General features: G+C 38.3%; 1 protein-coding gene across 1 annotated transcript in view; it reads right to left on the bottom strand.

The window, feature by feature from the left end:
• The window catches only part of CCDC171 (coiled-coil domain containing 171), a 162,862-nt gene that overhangs the window by 122,829 nt on the left and 19,978 nt on the right, over positions 1 to 20,055 (bottom strand). The window contains 3 exon segments of the mRNA XM_051643553.1: positions 2,662 to 2,800; positions 8,230 to 8,390; positions 10,063 to 10,155. Coding sequence (XP_051499513.1) covers positions 2,662 to 2,800; positions 8,230 to 8,390; positions 10,063 to 10,155 — 393 coding nt within the window.

The raw sequence follows: 20,055 nt of genomic DNA, 5'->3' as shown, positions 1-20,055 counted from the left end.
ACAGTTCTTCTCAGTTAAAAGAAATTATATTAAAATACACAAATTTTAAGTACTTCGGTTTCCTAATATGCATTCTAGTTAATTGGCAAGCTCCCCAAATTTCAAAAATACATTTCCCATTAAATAAAGATTCAACATCTCTCATTTGTCCAATACCAGGAATTAGAGATCATCCACTACTAGGTGCCAGAAATGTACATTTCCTGAGTGCCTTTTAAAACTAATAAAGACACTTCATACTCTTTCCATGGGACAGGAATACAGCTGGGGCTGTTTCAACTTAAAACAAGTCCTGAGTCACAATGACCATTCTTTCAAAGTGCTATTCTTCAAGTGAAAAATTTCTTGAAGTCTTAGCTGGAAATAATGAAAAGCTTGAGACCAATTTCCTCAGCAAAACATAATGGAAATCTTGAAAGTCTGCTCATGCTGAGCAATCATAAGCAGTTTTGTTTGATACCAACAGATCTTATCACATTTGATCCATGCAAATTCCTGGCAAACTTCTGCCACATGCTGATATTTAAAATTAAAAGCAGCACAACTTCTCTCCTATAGATGCAAGCGAATCATTAAAAAAAAAAAAAAACCTTCTTTTTCTTATAAAGTTTCCAATTAATGTCTTTTGTCCCTGCTTAAGTCTGTTTCTCTAAGAACAACAAGCCTTCATTAGTTTTGTTGTATTTCCCAAATATTCTACAAATAAAAACCATTAACTTGTAGTAAAGCAGTACAGTGAGAAATTATTATAAGATTATCAGACTGGAGTTGAAAGGACATATTCAGGATGTCAAATAACAGTATAAATATCAGAAAGTAACAAACAGATCAAGAAAGCAGGAGGGGGGAATGAATGGAACACAGTGACATTTTCACACAATTTTAGTATGGGTACTGGATAGCCTAATAACAGGATATGAAATGTTATCTAAGTTTCTCCTAGAGTCTTCTGATTTTTCATTTTTGGAAGAATAACAAAAACCTTTCCCAACTGAGTAAACAAGACCACACACAGGCAACTCCTGCTTCCCAAAAAATACAAAGTCTTCAGGAAAAATACAAAGCCATCCAAGGTGATAAAAATTTAATCCCTTAAGGAACCACTAATACAACTCCTCAGAATATTAGTATTTTTATTACCTGTTCAAGGCAGCATTATGGTCTGCAATCATTCCAGTAAAACAATTAAAACAACTGACTCTATGAATAAGACAGTTCTTTTAACTAAGACAATCCATTCTGCTTTTCACTTTTCAGTCATGTAATGTTCATTCTGAGTACACCATTGCCACTATTGCCATTACCAGAAACTTTGATCATTAATGGAATTTTGTCATGAATTCCTGTCAGGTTTAACATAGATTTTACTAAGGAACACAAATAGAAAAAGAAAGCTAGGTATCACAGTGATACCTAGCAACCACTCAAGGTTCCTAGTGTAAGTTTTTCTGCTTGGAATTGTATTTTATATTAATAAATAGCAACCATTACTGACTGCAGCTAGAGGAGGCAGTTGGTTTTTTTCTCTTCATATTCCTTTTGTCCATGGTAAGATGACTTTTTCAGGCTTACTAGGCCAGTAGATGCCATTTAATACATTAATGCATGCACGGAAGAAGCTGTGATTCACTCAGAAGAAAAAGGGGGGGTTGATTTAACTTTTCTTCAATTTGTTAGTTACCATTCTGTCTGGGAAGTGGACAACAATAAGACAATGTCTGGAATAACTCCATCCATTGACCAAAAGACATCAACAAGTCTGAAGATTAAGATCCTTTGATGAAGGTGCTCTGCTCATGCCCACTGATTAGCACAATGCCTGGCAGCAGCAGGGAACAGGCCACATTTACCTTCCTTATTCATAGCTCCAAGAGAGAGAAAAAGGAGAAATTCACAAGCCAGTTTCAAAAATTTCACATTGCCTAAGTACAGAAATACTCTTAATGCTACTACACAGTGGAAGGTGAGAAGGCTTTCTAGATATCCTAACATCTTTTCTTCCCTGCTACTATGCGACAGGATGGCAAAATTGTTATTCAAAACTAAGGTGAATGGAGACAGTGGGAAGGCCCAACTGGCCATATCAAAGGAGAAAATTTTCAGAAAGTAATCCCATAAAATACATCCAACAAGCCAAATCCACACCAAAACAAAAAATAAATTCCTTCTGCTTTGTCACCTTCAAACAAGCAATTTTCAAGCAATTTTTACAGTCAAATGCTTGCACTAAAACCAAAATGTTATGTGAAATAGAACTAAATAAGCCTACAGTGGTAGCTAACCAAGCCTGAAGAAGCAAAAACCTTGGGTAGAAAGACAGAACATTCTCCACAAGAAATCATAATCTGTATCTACAAATTGCCCTCTTCGCTAGGAATGCAAAAGTAAGTTACTCTTTATTCGTGGACATACTTGTAAGATAATTTTTTCTGCAAGTAGATCTCCAGTTAAATACATGGAGTATCACTTAAAATATATTTTTAATTAGCTTCTCAGAGTATGAGCTGTATGTACTCATGTTTTACAAAACAAAGTAACATAAGTAAACTCAGAGTAACACAACGGCAGAGCTCTTCCACAGCTCAGCACAGCAAATGCAAATTATATTCACAGTACATTTAAAAATCCTAAACAGTAAATGCCACAAGATTTTTGTCTTACCACTGCAAGTTCCTCCTGTAATTCTCTGCAGGTGTTTTCATTAGATACTAGTGTCTCAGAGAGGTCTTTAATTATCTTCTTCTTTTCCTCTATCTTCTCATCCATTTGCTTCTTTATGGAGAAACACTCTTTTTCTAAACTGGAAAGTTTCAGAATAGAACATTTTTAACAAAAATAATTTTGTCCAGTATACTATATCCTTTTAAAGATAATCAACAGATATTTTAGCACATCATATGGCTTCCAAATTTATTTTTTTTTTAAGTGAAGTTATATATTCTTTCTAAGAAAGGCTTTTCAAGAAGTGGTTATGTTTGGGGTTTTTTTTCATTTCCTAGTACTTTCATTGGCCATGTTGAAACTTGAAGCCATTGGCCATGGCTTCAAGTTTTAAATTCATTTGGATATGGCCTTTGAATTGTATATATTAAGCAGAATCCATCCTATTTTAATTAACATGGTCTCCAGAAAGACCACATCCTATCTTGCATAATCAACACTGATTTTACATACTAAGCTTGCTCCTAAAGTTTCCATATAATCTGACTATATTCTACTATGAAAGGCATAATTTCAAATTTTTCCACTATCAGACTGTTCCCAAAATTTCAAACAGTTCTCATACTGTATCTCCTCCTGGTACTCAGCAAAACAGATATATAAAGAGCCTGGCAAGGCTAAACAGGCAACTCATGAGAAAGTTACAAGGCCAAACAACACCACACAGGAGGAAGAAGCAAGAACAGGAATCCAAAGAAGAATTTATAAAGACTGCCTGAGTGTGTAGGCATTGTCAGGAAAGCCAAAAGCTCACCTAGAATTGATGTTTGCAAAGAATAACAAAGACAACAAGAAGAGATTTTAGTACTACTATAAAAAGGTAGGCAAGAAACATGGACCTGCTCCTACACAGATCAGGTAATTTATCAAAAGCACACATATAAGGTCACCACACTCATTGTCTTTTTTGCCTCAGTCTTCCCTGACAAGGTCTCCCAGGCTCCTATGATCAATAAAAGTGCTCAAAGAGGAGAACAGTTACTTGTACTAGGTGAGAATTAAGTCTTGGATTACCTGCAGGAACTCAACCCATAGATATTGAAGAGGACAGCTCCCCTGCACTCAAAGGTTTTGAGAAAGTTAGCCAGTGTCATAGCTCATTGTCATCTTTGAAAGGTCCCAGAGACTGGGGGAGCTCCCTAGCAAACAGAGAAAGCCAAACGTCACACCTACATTTGAAAAAGGGCAAAAGTAGAAGCCAAGGAACTATAGGCGAGTTAGCTTCCTTTCAGCCTAGGGAAGTCCTATTGGAACAAATTTCTGGGATCACAAAAGAGAAAAGGGTGATGGGGAACATTCAGTGAGGATTTATCAAGGATAAATCTTGTCTGGCCACCTCAGTAACATTCCATGATAAAATGTGTAGAAGTGTGTAACTGAAGGACAAGAGACAACCGTCACAAATCAAATCTAAATAGATTGATACAAGGAGAAACTTTTTCCACATTAATGACACTCAGACAGTGGAAGAGGTTCCCAAAGAAGTTCTGCCACCTCCATTCTTGGAGGTTTTCAAGACCTATCTGGGTGAAGGCCTGAGCAACCTGACCTCATAGCTGATCCTGGTTTGAGCAGAACGTTGGACTACAGATCTCCTGCAATCCCTTTCACTCTGAACTATTCTTTGATGTAACTCTTAGCAGTGAGTACATCCAAGTTTCTCTTATTTCTTTATCTCTTCTATCACTACTGTCTCACTAGAATTGATAGTAATGCAAAGGGCTGAAAGTTCCTCCAACATTCAAACTTTTGAATCAATATTGTCAGTTCCTCACTTTGACTTATAGATGAATGTATCTTTTTAGCTGAAAGACTACTTTGTCAGTCCTTTAAATACCTGCGTACCTTGTTGATTATTATTTTTCGCTGTAGATGGTTATTTCTTATTCTTAGAGAAAGAATTTGACTGTTTCAGTCCCCCAAAGTAGCTTCTACTCCCACAGCTTTCAGAAACACAGCAAAGGCAGTTTCAATTTATTCTATGTCATGCTCTCACTCTTCAAGAAAAGTGAGTTCACACATAGAAGCAAATCCCATGTTATTTCCAATTTACATAGTGCTACTGGGTTCAGAGCTAATTAATAAATTATGAAACCTAGAAAAGCCTGTTTGCTTGGTTTCATTTGCTACAACCATCTTTTTTTTTTTTTTTTTAATCTGAGAAAATACATTCTCACAGCTTTGTATAGCTTCCAACTTCAGTATTCTTTATCCTACATCAAGCCCAGCTAAAAAGACATGCAAGTGTTCTAGTACAACAAATTAAAAGTCTCCAAGACTTTCCAGACTAAGGCTTAAAGAGAAACTCATGGGACTACACCAGAAAAAGGGAAAATATGTTAGGACACCAAATAATGGCTTATAAGAAAAAGCCAAGTGCCCGACATTGTCTGGAGTCCAAGGACCACAGCCTTCAAAGGTAAGTAGATCAAAGGCTCTTGTATTCTCTCTGAAGGAATCCAGTAAAAGCAATCACTGATATTCACCAATGTTACTGATACTTCCATGCTTCAAAGAATAAAAAGGCACAGGAAACAGACAAGGCAGTACCTGCCCACTCCGTGTAATTACCTCAGAGGAACTCAGTGTATTGATGTCCATCCGAGATAAAGCTTGATCTTTACTACCTATCTCTGTAGAGTTCTGGGAAGTTAGGTGTCTGGACTAAGAAAATGGTAAGGATAGGCTGTTTCTGTTTGTTCAAGCTCTATTAACAAAGCCACCAACTGTTTAACTGTGTTAGTTTTCATGGATTCAATGAAAACTCATTTGTTTACAAAAAACTGATTTGGAAGAAGCTGCTAGGAATAATTGTCTGAATCAAAATATGATTGCAAGTGAAAAGTACTGTTTGGATATTAGACAAATTTTATTCTGGTATCAAATAAACACACAGAACAAATGCTTGAAGTAGGCACAAATTCTTTCTGGTATCAAAAAAACCTAACAAAATAGGACAAGTCTGCTTTCCTGGGAAAGTACTGGACGGAACTATCCAGTTTAGAGGAAAAGGGGAAGGCTGTTTATGGTTCTTTTTGCACTTTAGTAACACAACTACTTACTTCTCTGTAAGCACTAATTTCAAAGCTCCTAATGCAACTGGTATCATAACTCTTAAGAACAATTTCCTAGCCTTAGCTGCAACAAGTACATATATATATATTCAGATATGTATATATATAAACCACCAACAACCAAATTATATATATTAGTATAAGGTTTTTGCTTAAGAGTTCTTCTAATTTTGAAAATGTAATTTTCATGGATTAGAACTACACTAAAAACAAAAACTGTCACTTTTCAAAGAAATAGCTTCACACATCTAGATTAAAGATTCTCAAAAGGAGCAAAACATTGCATGCAGCAATGTGATTCAATATTTAACCATTATCCTTATGCTGGTCTGAACAATCTAATACAGAATAGTATCTTTAAGAGTATCTCAAAGACTTAGTTGGAAAATTACTATTTATGGATTTTCACAATTTTTAATTAATCTTATTAATTTAGAATTTTAAAAGCAGATCCTGTGTAAAAACTTATGAAGTTCTAATGGCTTGGAAAATCCCTAAACAGATGTTTCAGCTAAGTCAAGTACTTTAAAAAATCATAGATAGAATTTCTACATATCTGCCAATTCCCATATGGACTGACTGCACCCTTAAATTTAACAGTATCATTAATCTCATTATATTAAGCTTCAGAAGCAAAAGCTACAGGTCAGATGCACATTTTTTCTCTAAGAATGCAAGAGCTATAATAACAGATATGATGACAGACGTGCTGTTTGTACAATTTAAGGGCTGGTTTTTGGGCTTGGCCAGAAACAACAGGTGAAAATTTCCCAAAACTATACAGAAAAAAAATACGGAAACCTACCAGAAAAACAAATGAACAAACAAAAAAACCCCACCAAACCACCTTCTCTGTAAGAATAAGAAGTTACACACAAGAAAAACTCACACAGTGTGAAGTAGCTTGTTACATAAAACTACTGATCCAACTGCCATTCCTCCGAACAAGGTTGTTTTATACACAAATAAGCTTTTTTTAAAACAAAACAACAACAAAAAGAAACCAAACAAATAAAATGTCAAATCAATGGTACAGACTTCCTTCAGCTCAAGGAAAGGCGAAGAACTTAGTATTAGATTAGTGCCACGCATGTTGCTGCCATAGAGCTCATGCTCAAAGCAAATACTACCAGGCAGGGTGAGATTACAGTTTAATTCAGTGATGTTATTTTAGGACCATAAAGAATCTGGAAATACATTTATTCATTGTCCATCTGTGAAGACTGCAGTTTTCCTGAAGTATCACATTGGATTACTATCATAATATATTTCACACATTTTCACAAATTTTTAACATAAAAATTATTTCGTTTATTTCCAGCAAAAAAAGCTTGTGGTTTGGTGGTGTTTTTCTTTTAATATGACTCTGGCTTACCTAAATGCACAATCTTACATTCAGACCTCTTTTGGCCTTATTTTCATGAAGACCTCTAAGGTGTTTATAACTATGCTACTAACACACCTATAGAAGGACTCTCAGGACTACAGGCTTCCATATTGTAAGGAAGTTTCTTTTGTTTGCCACTATTGCTTGTATGAGTAAGTCAACATAAATATCTATATGTACACACTCATATAATCCTAAACTGAGATGCCACCTCTCTTTTTTCAACCCATTCCACTATCTTGAGCCTCTCTGACACCCCCACTGTGCACCACCCAATTTAAGTTTGATTCCGCCCCTTTCCCTAAACTTTACCTACTGCCATCCTTTATTTCACCCATTCCCATGTTCCAACACCATTATTCTTCCTGACATTTTCTCACCCCATAAATACTAGATTCAGCCAGGGAAGAAGACTCAGTACTCAGCACCCTATATCTGCCTGGGGAATGTAAAACTGCCATTATTTCAAAACCTGCCCCCAAAAAAGTCACAGCAGATTGTGCTAAGCAAGAAAAGATTCCCAAGTAATTTTGTCTGCTCTCACACACTGCCCACCCCTTTCTATTTTCCATTACCAAGTTAAAACTTTCCACAATTATTTGAAAGCTGACAATGAAGATTATCCACTATAAATTCTACATAACTTCTCAACAGAAGTCTTAAAAGATTAATCTAGCTCACTGAAAAGTACTTTTTTTCATAATAATTTAAGTGTATACAGAAAGTATCTTCTATAAATCTGCAACATATGTTTTCCTACACTCCTCTCAAACACTACAGGGGACAGTATCTCCAATCATATTATTTTCAACAATTTTGCTTTGGCAAATAATCTATAATTTATTTATTTATTCTCTACCTAATATGTAAGGTTACTGATATGGACCTGTTACTAATGGAATGCCAGGTTCTGAAGCTTGTCTTGGTTTGGAAAATTGCAGCAGATTATGTTGATTTCCAGTTACTGAAAACTACAGAGAATGTAAAGTGTAATTGGTACTCAAACTGTCTACTGCCATTTTACAATTAATTTAAAAGGTAACTTACACATTGAGTTTTTCCACGTTCTCTTGGGCATTGTGTTTTTCTCTCTCATATGCATTTTCTACCTCTTTGAACTCTTTCTTGATCGTTTCTAAATCCGAAAGAGCTTTTGCTTGGCTGGCTTTTTCCACCTGTAAAGCTTCTTCAAGGTCTTGAATTCTTAACTACCAAATGATAAGAAGGCAATTGAAGCAAGTTAGGAAAAACTTATGGCCTCTAATACTGTTCTGTGTTCTGTTCTCCTTTACAGGTAACTATATTCTATTTATTCTATGTGGAAGCATATCTACAGAAAGCATTGTACACATGTACAAGTAAGTGTATGAATGCCTACAGTTAAAAACTGAAACAAACATATGCTGACCAAAAGTACCTTATATTTTCCTTTTCTGGAGTCTGGGTTTTTCCTCTTTCAATTATTACTAAAGTTTTGTGGGAAACGCTACTTTTTAAGTAGATGCATGTAAGTGTGGAATTAACAATGAAGGCTACACTTCCACTCAGTACAAAGCACACTTGAAGCTTGTTCATGTACATGAACAAGGAAGAAAATCTTACCAGTAATTCACCCATAAAAGGTAAGTACTAAATTTAAGGAATGTTAACCTCCAAGTTCCTTCATATGTTATAAAAGTGGAGAGAGGAAATGAAAAATATGAAATCTTTCCTTTGTACTTGTTTAATTGTCACTTTAAAAAATTCAAGTGCCTGTATATAGAGAAGGTCATGAGACCAAGAAAATAACTGACTGAAGAATGGCAGTACTAATTTTTTTAACACAGAAAAATGATACCAAAACTCCTTTTTTTTTCCTTTGCTTAGTTTTTCAGAAGTCCAGTGTGAAGGGCTTCTTAGTTAGGATGAGATTACTAAGCAATCGTCACTTAGCTTTTTTAAATTTGCTTTTTAAAATAAACCATAACTGCCTTACTGGGTCAAACCCCATGTTATACAGTCCAATGATAGAAATACTCAGTATTCAATGTATATACCACATTTTTTCATGTAATCAAAATGTATTGATAGCTGCAGACACTATTATTTTGTTTGAAGCTGAAATGTCCTCTGAATGATTATATTTGGATCTGCAGTTTCAGAAGGGGGGAACTCATTCTGAAGAGCAGGTGTCAGGAGTATGAATGAGACCAGACTCTTCCCAGTGATGGTCAGTGACAAGGGACAATGGTCAGAAACTGGAACACAGGAGGTTCAACCTAAACATAAGGAAAAAATACTGAGGGTAATAGAGCTCTGGAACAAGCTGCCCAGAGAGGTTATGAAGTCTCTGTCTCTGAAGACTTTCAAAACCCATTTGGTCGTGTTCCTGTGTGCCCTAGTGTAGGTGATCCTACTTCAGCAAGAGTGATGGACTAGATGATCTTCAGAGGTCCCTTCCAACCCCTATAATTCTGTGATTCTGTGATGCATTAAGCTCTCACTCCTAGAGAAGCTGGATGTATGCACTGCATCTCCAAACAGCTTTAAGTGCCCATTCAAAAGATACAGAGCAGGATATTTAAACAGTAGTATAGTGTTTAACTATTTTGAAATATGTCCTCTCCCCTCACTGTTGAAATGCTAGTGGGGATTCCCAAACTTACAAGTGTTATATTTTATTATTTATTCTAACAACATTAATGTTCCCTGAAAAGCAGGTATTTTCTATTCTCTCCTTTCATGTATTAACTATTACGATTTTAACACTTGCTGCAAAAAAACTATTCAGTGTTTTCACTGAAGCAAGTAAGTCGTCTTACATTTTTGGAAGATTTTATCTTTACAACTTTATCACCTGTGTTACTTCAACTTCTACAAAATATTTAACAAAAAGTTTACCTGGATAAGCTCTGAATTTAATTTGGATTCCAAATTCGCTGCTCTCTCTGCTTCAATGTTTTCTTCCAGTTTCTTTATTCTCACTGTAGCTGCCTAAAAGTACATTTCGAAGAAATGTAAGTCCAGAGAGATAGCAAACATGACAAAAAGACTATTCTGTTCACTCAGTGTATTAGGACTCCATACACTATTCCTACCATCCTACTATTTTCTTGTTGTCGTAACACCAAGGTTGTCACCTGAGTTACCATAACAACATCCTGTATGTTCCAAAATACAATGGTTTATCAAAAGAGTATCTACAATTTCAGCAACAAGACAGATGAAACAAAGAGAAGACACAGAATTTCTCAAAATACATTGCTTTGGCACTTAATTTGCAACTAAGCTGCCCAGAACAGATTTCTTACCAGCCCTAGACTAGTCATAGATTCCCCACAACAAAAATCTGTAAAGCCTGTAATTTTTTAAAGCACTAACCTACTAGTTTTTTCACTGCTCTGTTCCTTGACCTGTAGCTATTCTCTCCCATGTTTTTATCTAGCAATTATTAGAATGTTAATGATCTCTTTTAATAAATATCCTGACTACTGTAGTCAGTTACTACATCTCATTACACAGGAGAACCTGTACACGCATGCATAGTTTAAACAAAACCTGATTCTCTGAATAAAACTCTTGCATCCTTCTTACCCATTCTCTCAGCATTTTAAAAAGCACAAAAATGCAAACTACTACACTAGGAATCTAACTGAAAACTTCAATTGCCTACAAAAAGTTCAAAAGGCAGTCTGTAGTTTTACTAAAAGGGTTTGTTAATTGATCCAAGCTGAAACCATTTCAATGCAAAACACAAAAGCAATCAACAGATACATTTGTTGAGGTAACAGCCTTGACACAGAGTTTCACCTGGAAAAACACTTTTACCAAAAGCAGTAACGAAAGATCTGCCATAATGGAAATTCATATACAATTTTAACTACACTGTTTTGTATCAATAAAATCTTTTCAGTTTGACTGAAATTGAATTGAAAAGAAAAATTAATCCCAAAATGTCTTTTGGCTTCAAGTTAACTCAGAGAGATCAAGAAAATAAATTAATATTAAAAAGTAATTTAACATAAGCACATTTAAGGTTACATAAATACAATTCAAGTTACTGATTTTGGAAAAGTAAAACAAAGAAGCAATATGTAAGACTATCTTGATTCTGAGCATTTAAAAGAAGAAATATTAACAGATGTTAAAATAAAAGCTCTTGGCCATAAATTTAAACTTTTTATCATTATATACACACAAACAAGGAAAGACTTTAGAAACTGATGTCCATGGAAGGCTTACTAAAGAGAAAAGCAGCAAGAACACAGAGCTACCAAACTGACTCCACAGTAAGGTCTACCAAAGGATTAAATTTTGCCTCTTCCCAGGAGTTTTATCCGCTTAATATATTAAATAAAAGAAAAAATTCCCAAATCCTGCACAAACACTCCCACTGTACTTCCATATTGCTAAGATTATTCTCAAAGATAGCTTGATGGAGACTCTTAACAGTCATTCCTTCCAAATATAAGCTCCTATTCCCCTTTGCCCTTAATGATGAATTAGCAAACTACCTCCTGCTTGAGTCTGGAAGGACTCTTTAGCATCCTGCATCAGGTCAATATCTGTCAACAGAATGGTTTTACATAAGAATACTACCAGTCTTAGTAAAAGTAGCCAGTGAACAATAAATTTAAGTGATTTGTTTTTAAATAACATTTTAAAAGTCAGCTTGAAAATAATTCTAAGTTTGAGGAGAAAAATAAAAGAGTCAGGAAAGTACCTATCACAACGTTTAGAGCTGAAAGCTTTTAAAAAATAAAATTAAGAAACAGAAACTTCAGTGAGAACATTTCACTACATACCCTCAAGAGAAAAAATGCTTTTAGTTCTTTGACTGGTTTGTTCAAGTATCTGTTCTCATAGCAAACACTGAAATGGGGGGGGGGGGGGAAGAAAAAGAAAAAAAAAAGGTGATTCTGCAAGTCTTTAGGCATAACTTACTAATTCACAAGCTCTGTACTGCATTTGACTTTTAAGTCTTATTTTATTTCCTGGGCACCAGTACAAAGTAGAAATATACATTCATATCTGCCTCTCTTCAGTGAAATGAGATCCAAGACAGTATCAAAATGGCTAACCTATGCTCTCCAATGAAGCCCCCTGAAACTGGTAGATTTCGTCAGTCCCAAGAAGAAAAATAAAAACAGAAGGAATATTTAACAGCTTGAGTGATGGCACCTGAAAGAATGAAAAAACAGAGCAACCACATTCTTCCAAACCAGTTGCTGGTATAGCTCTTTAAAAGTAGAGGCTGTATCCTTGAGTCAACATGACCCACACTAACTGCAAGGACACGAGACATGGTTCGAAGGAAATAAATTCCCAGAAATATAGAAAATTCTGGGACACGGAGAGAAGAGAGGCAATATTAAGTAGATATGTGTAAGAAGTGCCAACATATCACTCTTTTGCTTTCTGAAGCAAGAGCAATCGCATTTAAAAACAGGTATTTTGTAGATGGCTCATTTGCTTGAGTTTTCTCAAGTCACTAAAGAAGTAATTAATACAATGGCATGCCTATAAAAAGAGCAATGGGAAAACTAGCATTTCAGCTACAGAGATTCCTGATGATCTCTGGAATGTGAGAAACAGGCTCCTAAGTGCAAGCAGGACAGTCTGTCTAGCCTACTGTATGAGAGATATGAACCCTAGGCACCCACCAAAGAACAGTTAGATGTACCTGACAAGTACCCAATGAAAAGTATTCAAAGAGATTCAAGACAGTACACACACAGGGAAATTAAATTGGAAACTAGAAATCAAAGTATCTGTTTGACAGATAAGTAACATCTTGCAGATAATATCCCCACATAGAAGCATGAGAAAATTTACTGGCTCAAAACTGGGATTTCTTCACAAAGTTAGGAATCTTAATGCTCTGTTCTTGCTTGTAAAGCTCTTCTTCTTCAGAGTTTGATTATTTAAAGCTTTGTCTCATACCACTAGTTTGTTACAATTTTGATTTTTAAAACCTTTAAGAATTAGTCCACCAGTTGTTTAGGAAACAAAAACCTAGGGAGAGAAATAAAATCTATTTCCCTGACAAGTCACTGTCAGGGACCTGATAGGAACTGACACTAATTTCTTGTATTGCTAGAAGACAAAGATGAAGAGAGAGCTACATTATCAAAATTCTCAGAAGATTACTCAAATAAACTACAATCTTTTCTTACCAGTATAAGCACCTCTTACCCAGAAGAGAATCAGATACTTAAGAGCTTGCAAAAAAATTGCATATGGAAACTGAGTAAGTCACATAGATGCTGTGTCTGGTGGAGCAAAAAATATTATTTTTCCTGGGTTCAGTTATTTCATTGCTGAAGCTTATGGTTCACCATAGACCTAGCAAATTTAAACAAATTCAGATGCCAGCAAATCAGTGGGAAATTAGTAGGAAAAAAAAAAAACTTCATGAGAGATATCTAACCAGCCATTAGCACACAAGCCTTGCTAAGCAATACAGTTACTAAATGTAAAAAAATCAGATTTGCTTAGACTGCGCTAAGGAAAAGAATCTTAGAATCACTGTTTATCTAAGTGTACATCAGTGACCTAAGTGGCACGTGGATTCCAAGCTGAGTCTGATGTTTTATTTGGGAAGAACACAGATGCAAAAAAAACACTACATAGAAAATGTTGTCTGTTTTGCTACTAAAGGTTCAAACATGCTCTACTGATACTTATATGCACTTCCCTCCACTGTGAGAAGCTGCATACGTCCCTTGTAAGAATGATCCATTGCATACCCTGTGAGGGAAAGGAATAAATGTCAGGGATGATTCTAAACTGTAACACCACATTAACCATTCCACAAAGAGAAATGGGATGAGGAGAGGAGTTCTGTGTTCCTGCCTGACAAACAGAAAGACACAGAATCATGTTAGTTAGGCAAACCTCTTTGAATCAACAACACGTGAAAATCAGTATCCTTACTGAACCTTATGTGTTTGAAAACTTTACACAATGCCTGTCTAGAAAGAAGCTGTGTGAAAACAATTAATAAAGATAGGTTGTGGGCCACAGACATCCAGACCACAGTTTCTCCACTGGAGAGGAATCCTTTCAAACAGGAATACTTTCAGATTTAGCTTGGAAAGCTTCTTCTCCGGTCCAAGTCACAGAGATGGATCTCTATGCTGGATCCAAGAAGTGAGTGCTTTAGTGGTTAGACAGCATTTGCTTATCCAACATTGGAAACACCGGTTATTAACACTCAGTCACTCCTTACTTCCATGTGCCCCTAACAGGACAAATGAAGGTAGACATCTTAAGTAAGGTATCACACACAAATTCATGGAATTTCTGAAGTTGCCTTAAATATTCAAGCTGAGACAATTTCAGTCTTGTACAAAGAACAAGGATATCTGGGATCTATTTCCATGATAGCACAGACAGAACCGTGACTTATGAGAAACAGCAAATAAGAATTACTAAAACTTCTATGTCAGCCTTAGAACTCATGAGCAACCACAGTATATGTTAACTCTAATCCCTTAATGTTCAGTCAGTTTTCCCAGTGTCCTGTTGCATGTCAATGCTAACGTGGTTTCTAGGAGATGATTTCTACATGCTAACAGTTTGCAATACAATTTTCCAAACTGGCCTTTGTGGTTTTCACTTCTCTCAGCCCCTCACACCTGTTCTCAGTATCTCAATATTTGTGAATACTGGGGCACAGTGAAAGATAAATTCAGTATCCTATATTTGTGCAATGCCACAGACACAAAAATATAATCATTTGACATTTGTACTTAACTAAAAATTCCCTTTATCTGATAAGTAACAAACAAAACAATAGGAAAAAGTCACAACAGCTACTGTTTAGATACAGTAATAGAAGCAATTTTTCTCATCTTCTGTTTAGACCACTTCTACAAGCTTTTTCAGTTCCATCTTACTGAGAAGTTCCCATAATACTTACACTTCCCCACTGATAAGATCCAATCCTTATGTGAAATGCTCAGCCAAGTTAAAGCTGTAAGTGAAGGGGACACATGTTCCTCCTCTCTGGATCATCATCTACCCACTCTGTTTGTGTGCTTCCATATTCAGACTGGTATCTTAGTTCTTCTTACTTAAAAACATTTCCCTGTGACTCATAAATCAAATCAGGAGGTCAGTTCCAAACACATCTTTGGGAGATGTGCTGACCACTTCCACCTAGTGTTAGAAATGCTGATGCCTCCGGATCATGGTAAGGTGGAGCCACCTCCTGTCCAGATAATACACAACCTTTTAGTAACTATAAAGTTACTTAACTACAAACAATTCTTAACTGCTGAAGCAATGTTCCTTCAGCATGACCAAATGCAGTCAACCTTCACTATAAACATTTCCTGGATACGAAGTCTAGTGTAACATGTCTCATTGACAGAGGAGCCATACTTGACTTGAACAACCCAGACAAAGAACTACATTGGCATGGGGGCTAAAAAATATGCCATACGCTTGGCTTTAGGCTATTTATTGAACATAGAGATCTATGTTCCTTTTCCTAGTTAAGTAAAGGTGGCTCATCCACCTATCATCAAGTCCAGTGTGAGACTTCCATTTTTGTCCCACCACTTCCTCCAGCACATTTATTCAACCTGCTCACTTACAAAGTTCCCAACAGCATTTACACACATCCACTGTAAACTGAGCCTGATTCGCATCTCACCACACCATGTGGAATGATGCAAAGTGCCCCCCTTTTTTGGTCAAGTCCATTTGAGGGTATGTCATACCAAAGGCTCCGCGCTCCAGAGCGAGCAGTTTGCCCAAGGTAAGCCAGTGGGCAGCAGTCACACTGTTAATATTTTTTGTTTCACCTTAACAAATTCTACCGAGTGGGTGGTGAGTCCACTCAATAGGGTGGCAGCACTACTTCTCAATCTTAAACTGGGGCAGAGGTTCTATCGGTTACAAATAAAAAAGTAAAGACAACTAGGACTACTTAACTTACAAAGTTTGGTTGCCTATGGATAAACTCCAAGTCCATTCCAATCAGCAATGGAATTGCAGCTAGCAAACCCATCAGAACTCTTCTCCCTTTCTACGGTTCAGTACCATGAGGGGAAAAAGCTGTCCCATTTGGTTCTCATGCTCAGTAGCTGGTGAAACCCTTACCAGTACATGAACAGACACTGTTACTTTATACATAGACAAGACTAACATGTGACTAGTTATTAATTCTTGGTGAAGGCTACATAAGACAATATTGAAACAACTTCGGTCTGGCAGTGGGTTAAGAGTGAAAAGCCTTCAAACGTGACTCGAATAATATGATGACACAGTAGATGATAAAGAGGAAGCTCCTCTCAGAAAGTCCGTATGTCAGCCTTGGCTGCAGAGATCACAAAGTGGTGGAGTTCAAGATCCTTAGGGCAGCAAGGAGGGCACACAGCAAGCTCCCTGCTCTGGACCTCAGGAGAGCAGAGAGCAGACTTTGGCCTCTTCAGGGACTTGCTTTGTAGAGAACTACGGGATAAAGCCCTGGAGGAAAGAGGAGCCCAGGAAAGCTGATTAATATTCAAGGATCACCTCCTTCATGCTCAGGAGTGACACATCCCAACAAAGAGGAAGTCAGGTAAAAATGCCCAGAGGCCTGCATGGATGAGCAAGGACCTCCTAGACAAATACAAAAGCAAGCCCTGACAGAATTCAATCCGACGACAAGAAAAGCTTCTATAAGCATGCAGATGACAAAAGGATGACTAGGGAAAATAGGGGCCCTCTCTGGAAGGAAATAGGAGACCTGGTTACCCAGAATATGGAGATGGCTGAGGCACTCCATGATTTTTTTGCCCCAGTCTTCACTGACAGGTGCTCAAGCCACACCACCCAAGGCACAGAAGACAAAGGGAGAATGCAAGAGTGAAGAACCACCCATGGTAGGGGTAGATCAGGTTCAAGACCTCAAGCAGATCAACACTCCTGCCTAACTCAGTGTCATCTGCAAACTTACTGAGGATGCACTCGATCTTCTTGTCCAGATCATAGATAAAGTTATTAAATAGAACTTGCTCCAACACTGAGCCATAGGGAACACCACTTGTGACCTGCCACCAACTGGATTTAACTCCAGTCACCACAATTCTTTGGGCCCATTCATTCAGCCAGTATCTTACCCAGCACAAGGTACACCAGTCCAAGCCAGCAGCAGCCTGGTTCTACAGGAAAATTATGTGGGAAACTGTGTCAAAGGCTTTATTAAAACCTGGGTAGACAATATCACAGCCTTTCCCTCATCCACTAGGTGGGTCACCTTGTCATAGAAGGAGGTGAAGTTAATCAAGCAGCACCTGGCTTTCATAAACCCATGCTGAGTGAGACTGATCACCTGTGTGTCCTGTATGTGTACTCAAGATTATCTGCTCCACAACCTTCCTCAGCACCAAGGTCAGGCTGACAGGCTTGTAGTTCCCTAAATATTCCTTCCAGCCCTTCTTGTAGATGGGCATCACAATTGCTAACCTTCAGTCAACTGGGACCTCCCTGGTTAGCCAGGTTAGCCTGCCTTAGCCTGGTTAGCCTGGTTACCAGAACTGCTGGTAAATCATGGAAAGTGGCTAACTGAATAATTCTGCCAGATTCCTCAGTAACCCTGGTGGATTCCATCCACACCCATAGACTTTTGTGTGTCTGAGTGGTGTAGCAGGTTGCTGAACACTTCCTCTTGGATTATGGGGGCTTCATTCTGCTCCCCACCCCTGTCTTCCAGCCCAGGGAGCTGGGTACCCCAAGAACAACTGGTCTTACTACTAAAGACTGAGGCAAATAAGGCATTAAGTATGTCAGCCTTTTCCTCATCATTTGTCACTGTGTTTCCCTCTCCCATCCAGTAAAGGATGGAGATTCTCCTTAGTCCTTTTTTTTTTTTTGCTAACACATTTAAATAAGCATTTTTAATTGTCTTCTACAGCAGCAGTCAGATTAAGTTCTAGCTGGACTTTGGCACTTCTAATCTTCTCCCTGTCTAGCCTCATGACATCTTCGTAGCCCCCTCTTCCAAAGGTCAACTCTCAATTTTTTCCTGAGTTCCAGCCAAAGCTCTCTGTTCAGCCAGGCCAGTCTTCTCCCCTGGCTCACCTTTCAGCCCATGAGGCCTGCTCCTGCACCTTTAAGATTTCCTTCTTGAAGATTGTCCAGTCTTCCGGGACTCCTCTGCCCTTCAGGACTGCCTCCCAAAGGACTCTGTCAACCAGTCTCCTAAACAGGCCAGGGTTTGCCCTCTGGAAGTCCAAGGTGTTGACTCTGCTGAACCCCCTCTTTACTTCTCCAAGAACAGAGAACTCTCATTTCATGATCACTATGCTCAAGACAGCCTCCAACCATCACATCAACCCTCTCTGCTTGCAAGCAGTAGGTTCAGCAGACACCCTCCCTGATTGGCTCCCCTCACCAGAAAAAGGTCTAGTAATTGTGAGACCTCTCACAGCTGCTTATAGAATATTTCATCTGCTCCTTCAGCCTGGTTGAGTGGTCTACAACAGACTCGTACCACATCTTGTTGGCCTTACCCCTGATTCCTACCCATAAACACTCAATCACCCTCACTGAGCTCTAGACAATTAAAATACTCCTTAACATACACGGCCACCCCACCAATTCTCTGTCCTTGCCTATCCCTTCCTGAGAGTTTGTAGCCATCCATTGTAGCAGTCCAGTTGTGCAAGTCATCCCACCATATTCCCATTATGGCAACTGTATCAACATTTTCCTACTGTACAATGGATTCCAACTCCTCCTGTGTGTTGCCCATGATATATGCAGTGGTATAGATGCATCTCGTTTGGGCTGTTGATCCCACCATCCTTCTGGAAGGAGAAGTCCTCATTCCTCCATGACCATTCTAAGGTGCTTTTGTGGTTTCTAACACACCAACATCCCTTGTACATTTGCTGTCACATAGATCTCCATCCTCTACCTCCACTGATATGGCAGACTGAAGGACCTCATTAGCACACTGTCCCACGAATGCTGGTGTGCCACCCCAGGCTTATCTCTAGCAAGCCTGGTTTTATCCCTTTCCCCTTCAAATCTAGTTTAAAACTCCTCTGACAAGCCCTGATAACTCTTGTGCAAAGATCCCTTTCCCCCTCTGAGACAAGCATACCCTATCTGTCACCAGCAGGCCTGATGTTGTGTAGACTGACCCATGATTAAAAAAAAAAAAAAAAAAAAAATCTGCCAGTAACACCAAGCTCAGAACACAGTATTGATCTGCTGGCTCTTCCTGTTCCCTCATCATTCCCTGCAACTGCAGGAATAGAGAGGAACACTGCTTGTGCTTCTCATTTATTAACAAGCCAACGCAAGGCCCTGAAGTCTCTCGACTGCCCTTGGATTTCTTGCTGCAACTTCATCAGTACCTACCTGAAAAACTAATAATGGCTAATAATCCGAGGGCCACAACAGTACAGGAAGCTTTCTCTTCACATCTGTGCTGGTTGGGTTTGGCAGGTTTTTGGTAGCTGGGAAGGGACCCCAGGGGTGGCTCCTGTAAGAAGCTGAAAGGCTCCCCTGACTCCAAACCAGCTGGCCAAGGCCCAGCCATTAGAAAGACAACAGATGCACCTCTTTGGTTAACGGATGAAAGAATTGATATAAGACCCGAGAACAGAACAGGAGTTGGAGAGCAGAGTTGAGAGCAGTGCTGGAGCAGAAGTGACCAAGATCAGTGAGGAAGGAGGGGGACAAGGTGCCCAAGCAGAAGCTCCCCTGCAGTCCCTGGTGAGACAGCGGGCTGTCCCCCCACAACCCATGGAGGAGCATGGCAGAGCATCCCCTGAAGGAGCATGATGGGACAGATGTAGACCTGCAGCCTGCGGACTTGAATCTGCAGCCATGGAGGACTCTGCCAGGGAAGGTGACTGTTCTTGAAGCAGTCTACGACTCTGTGGGCAGCCC

The sequence above is a fragment of the Apus apus genome, chromosome Z (assembly GCF_020740795.1).
Source record: "Apus apus isolate bApuApu2 chromosome Z, bApuApu2.pri.cur, whole genome shotgun sequence".
NCBI lineage: Eukaryota > Metazoa > Chordata > Aves > Apodiformes > Apodidae > Apus > Apus apus.
The sequence above is the reverse complement of the archived record's forward strand: the minus strand, read 5'-3'. Positions and strand labels throughout refer to the sequence as shown.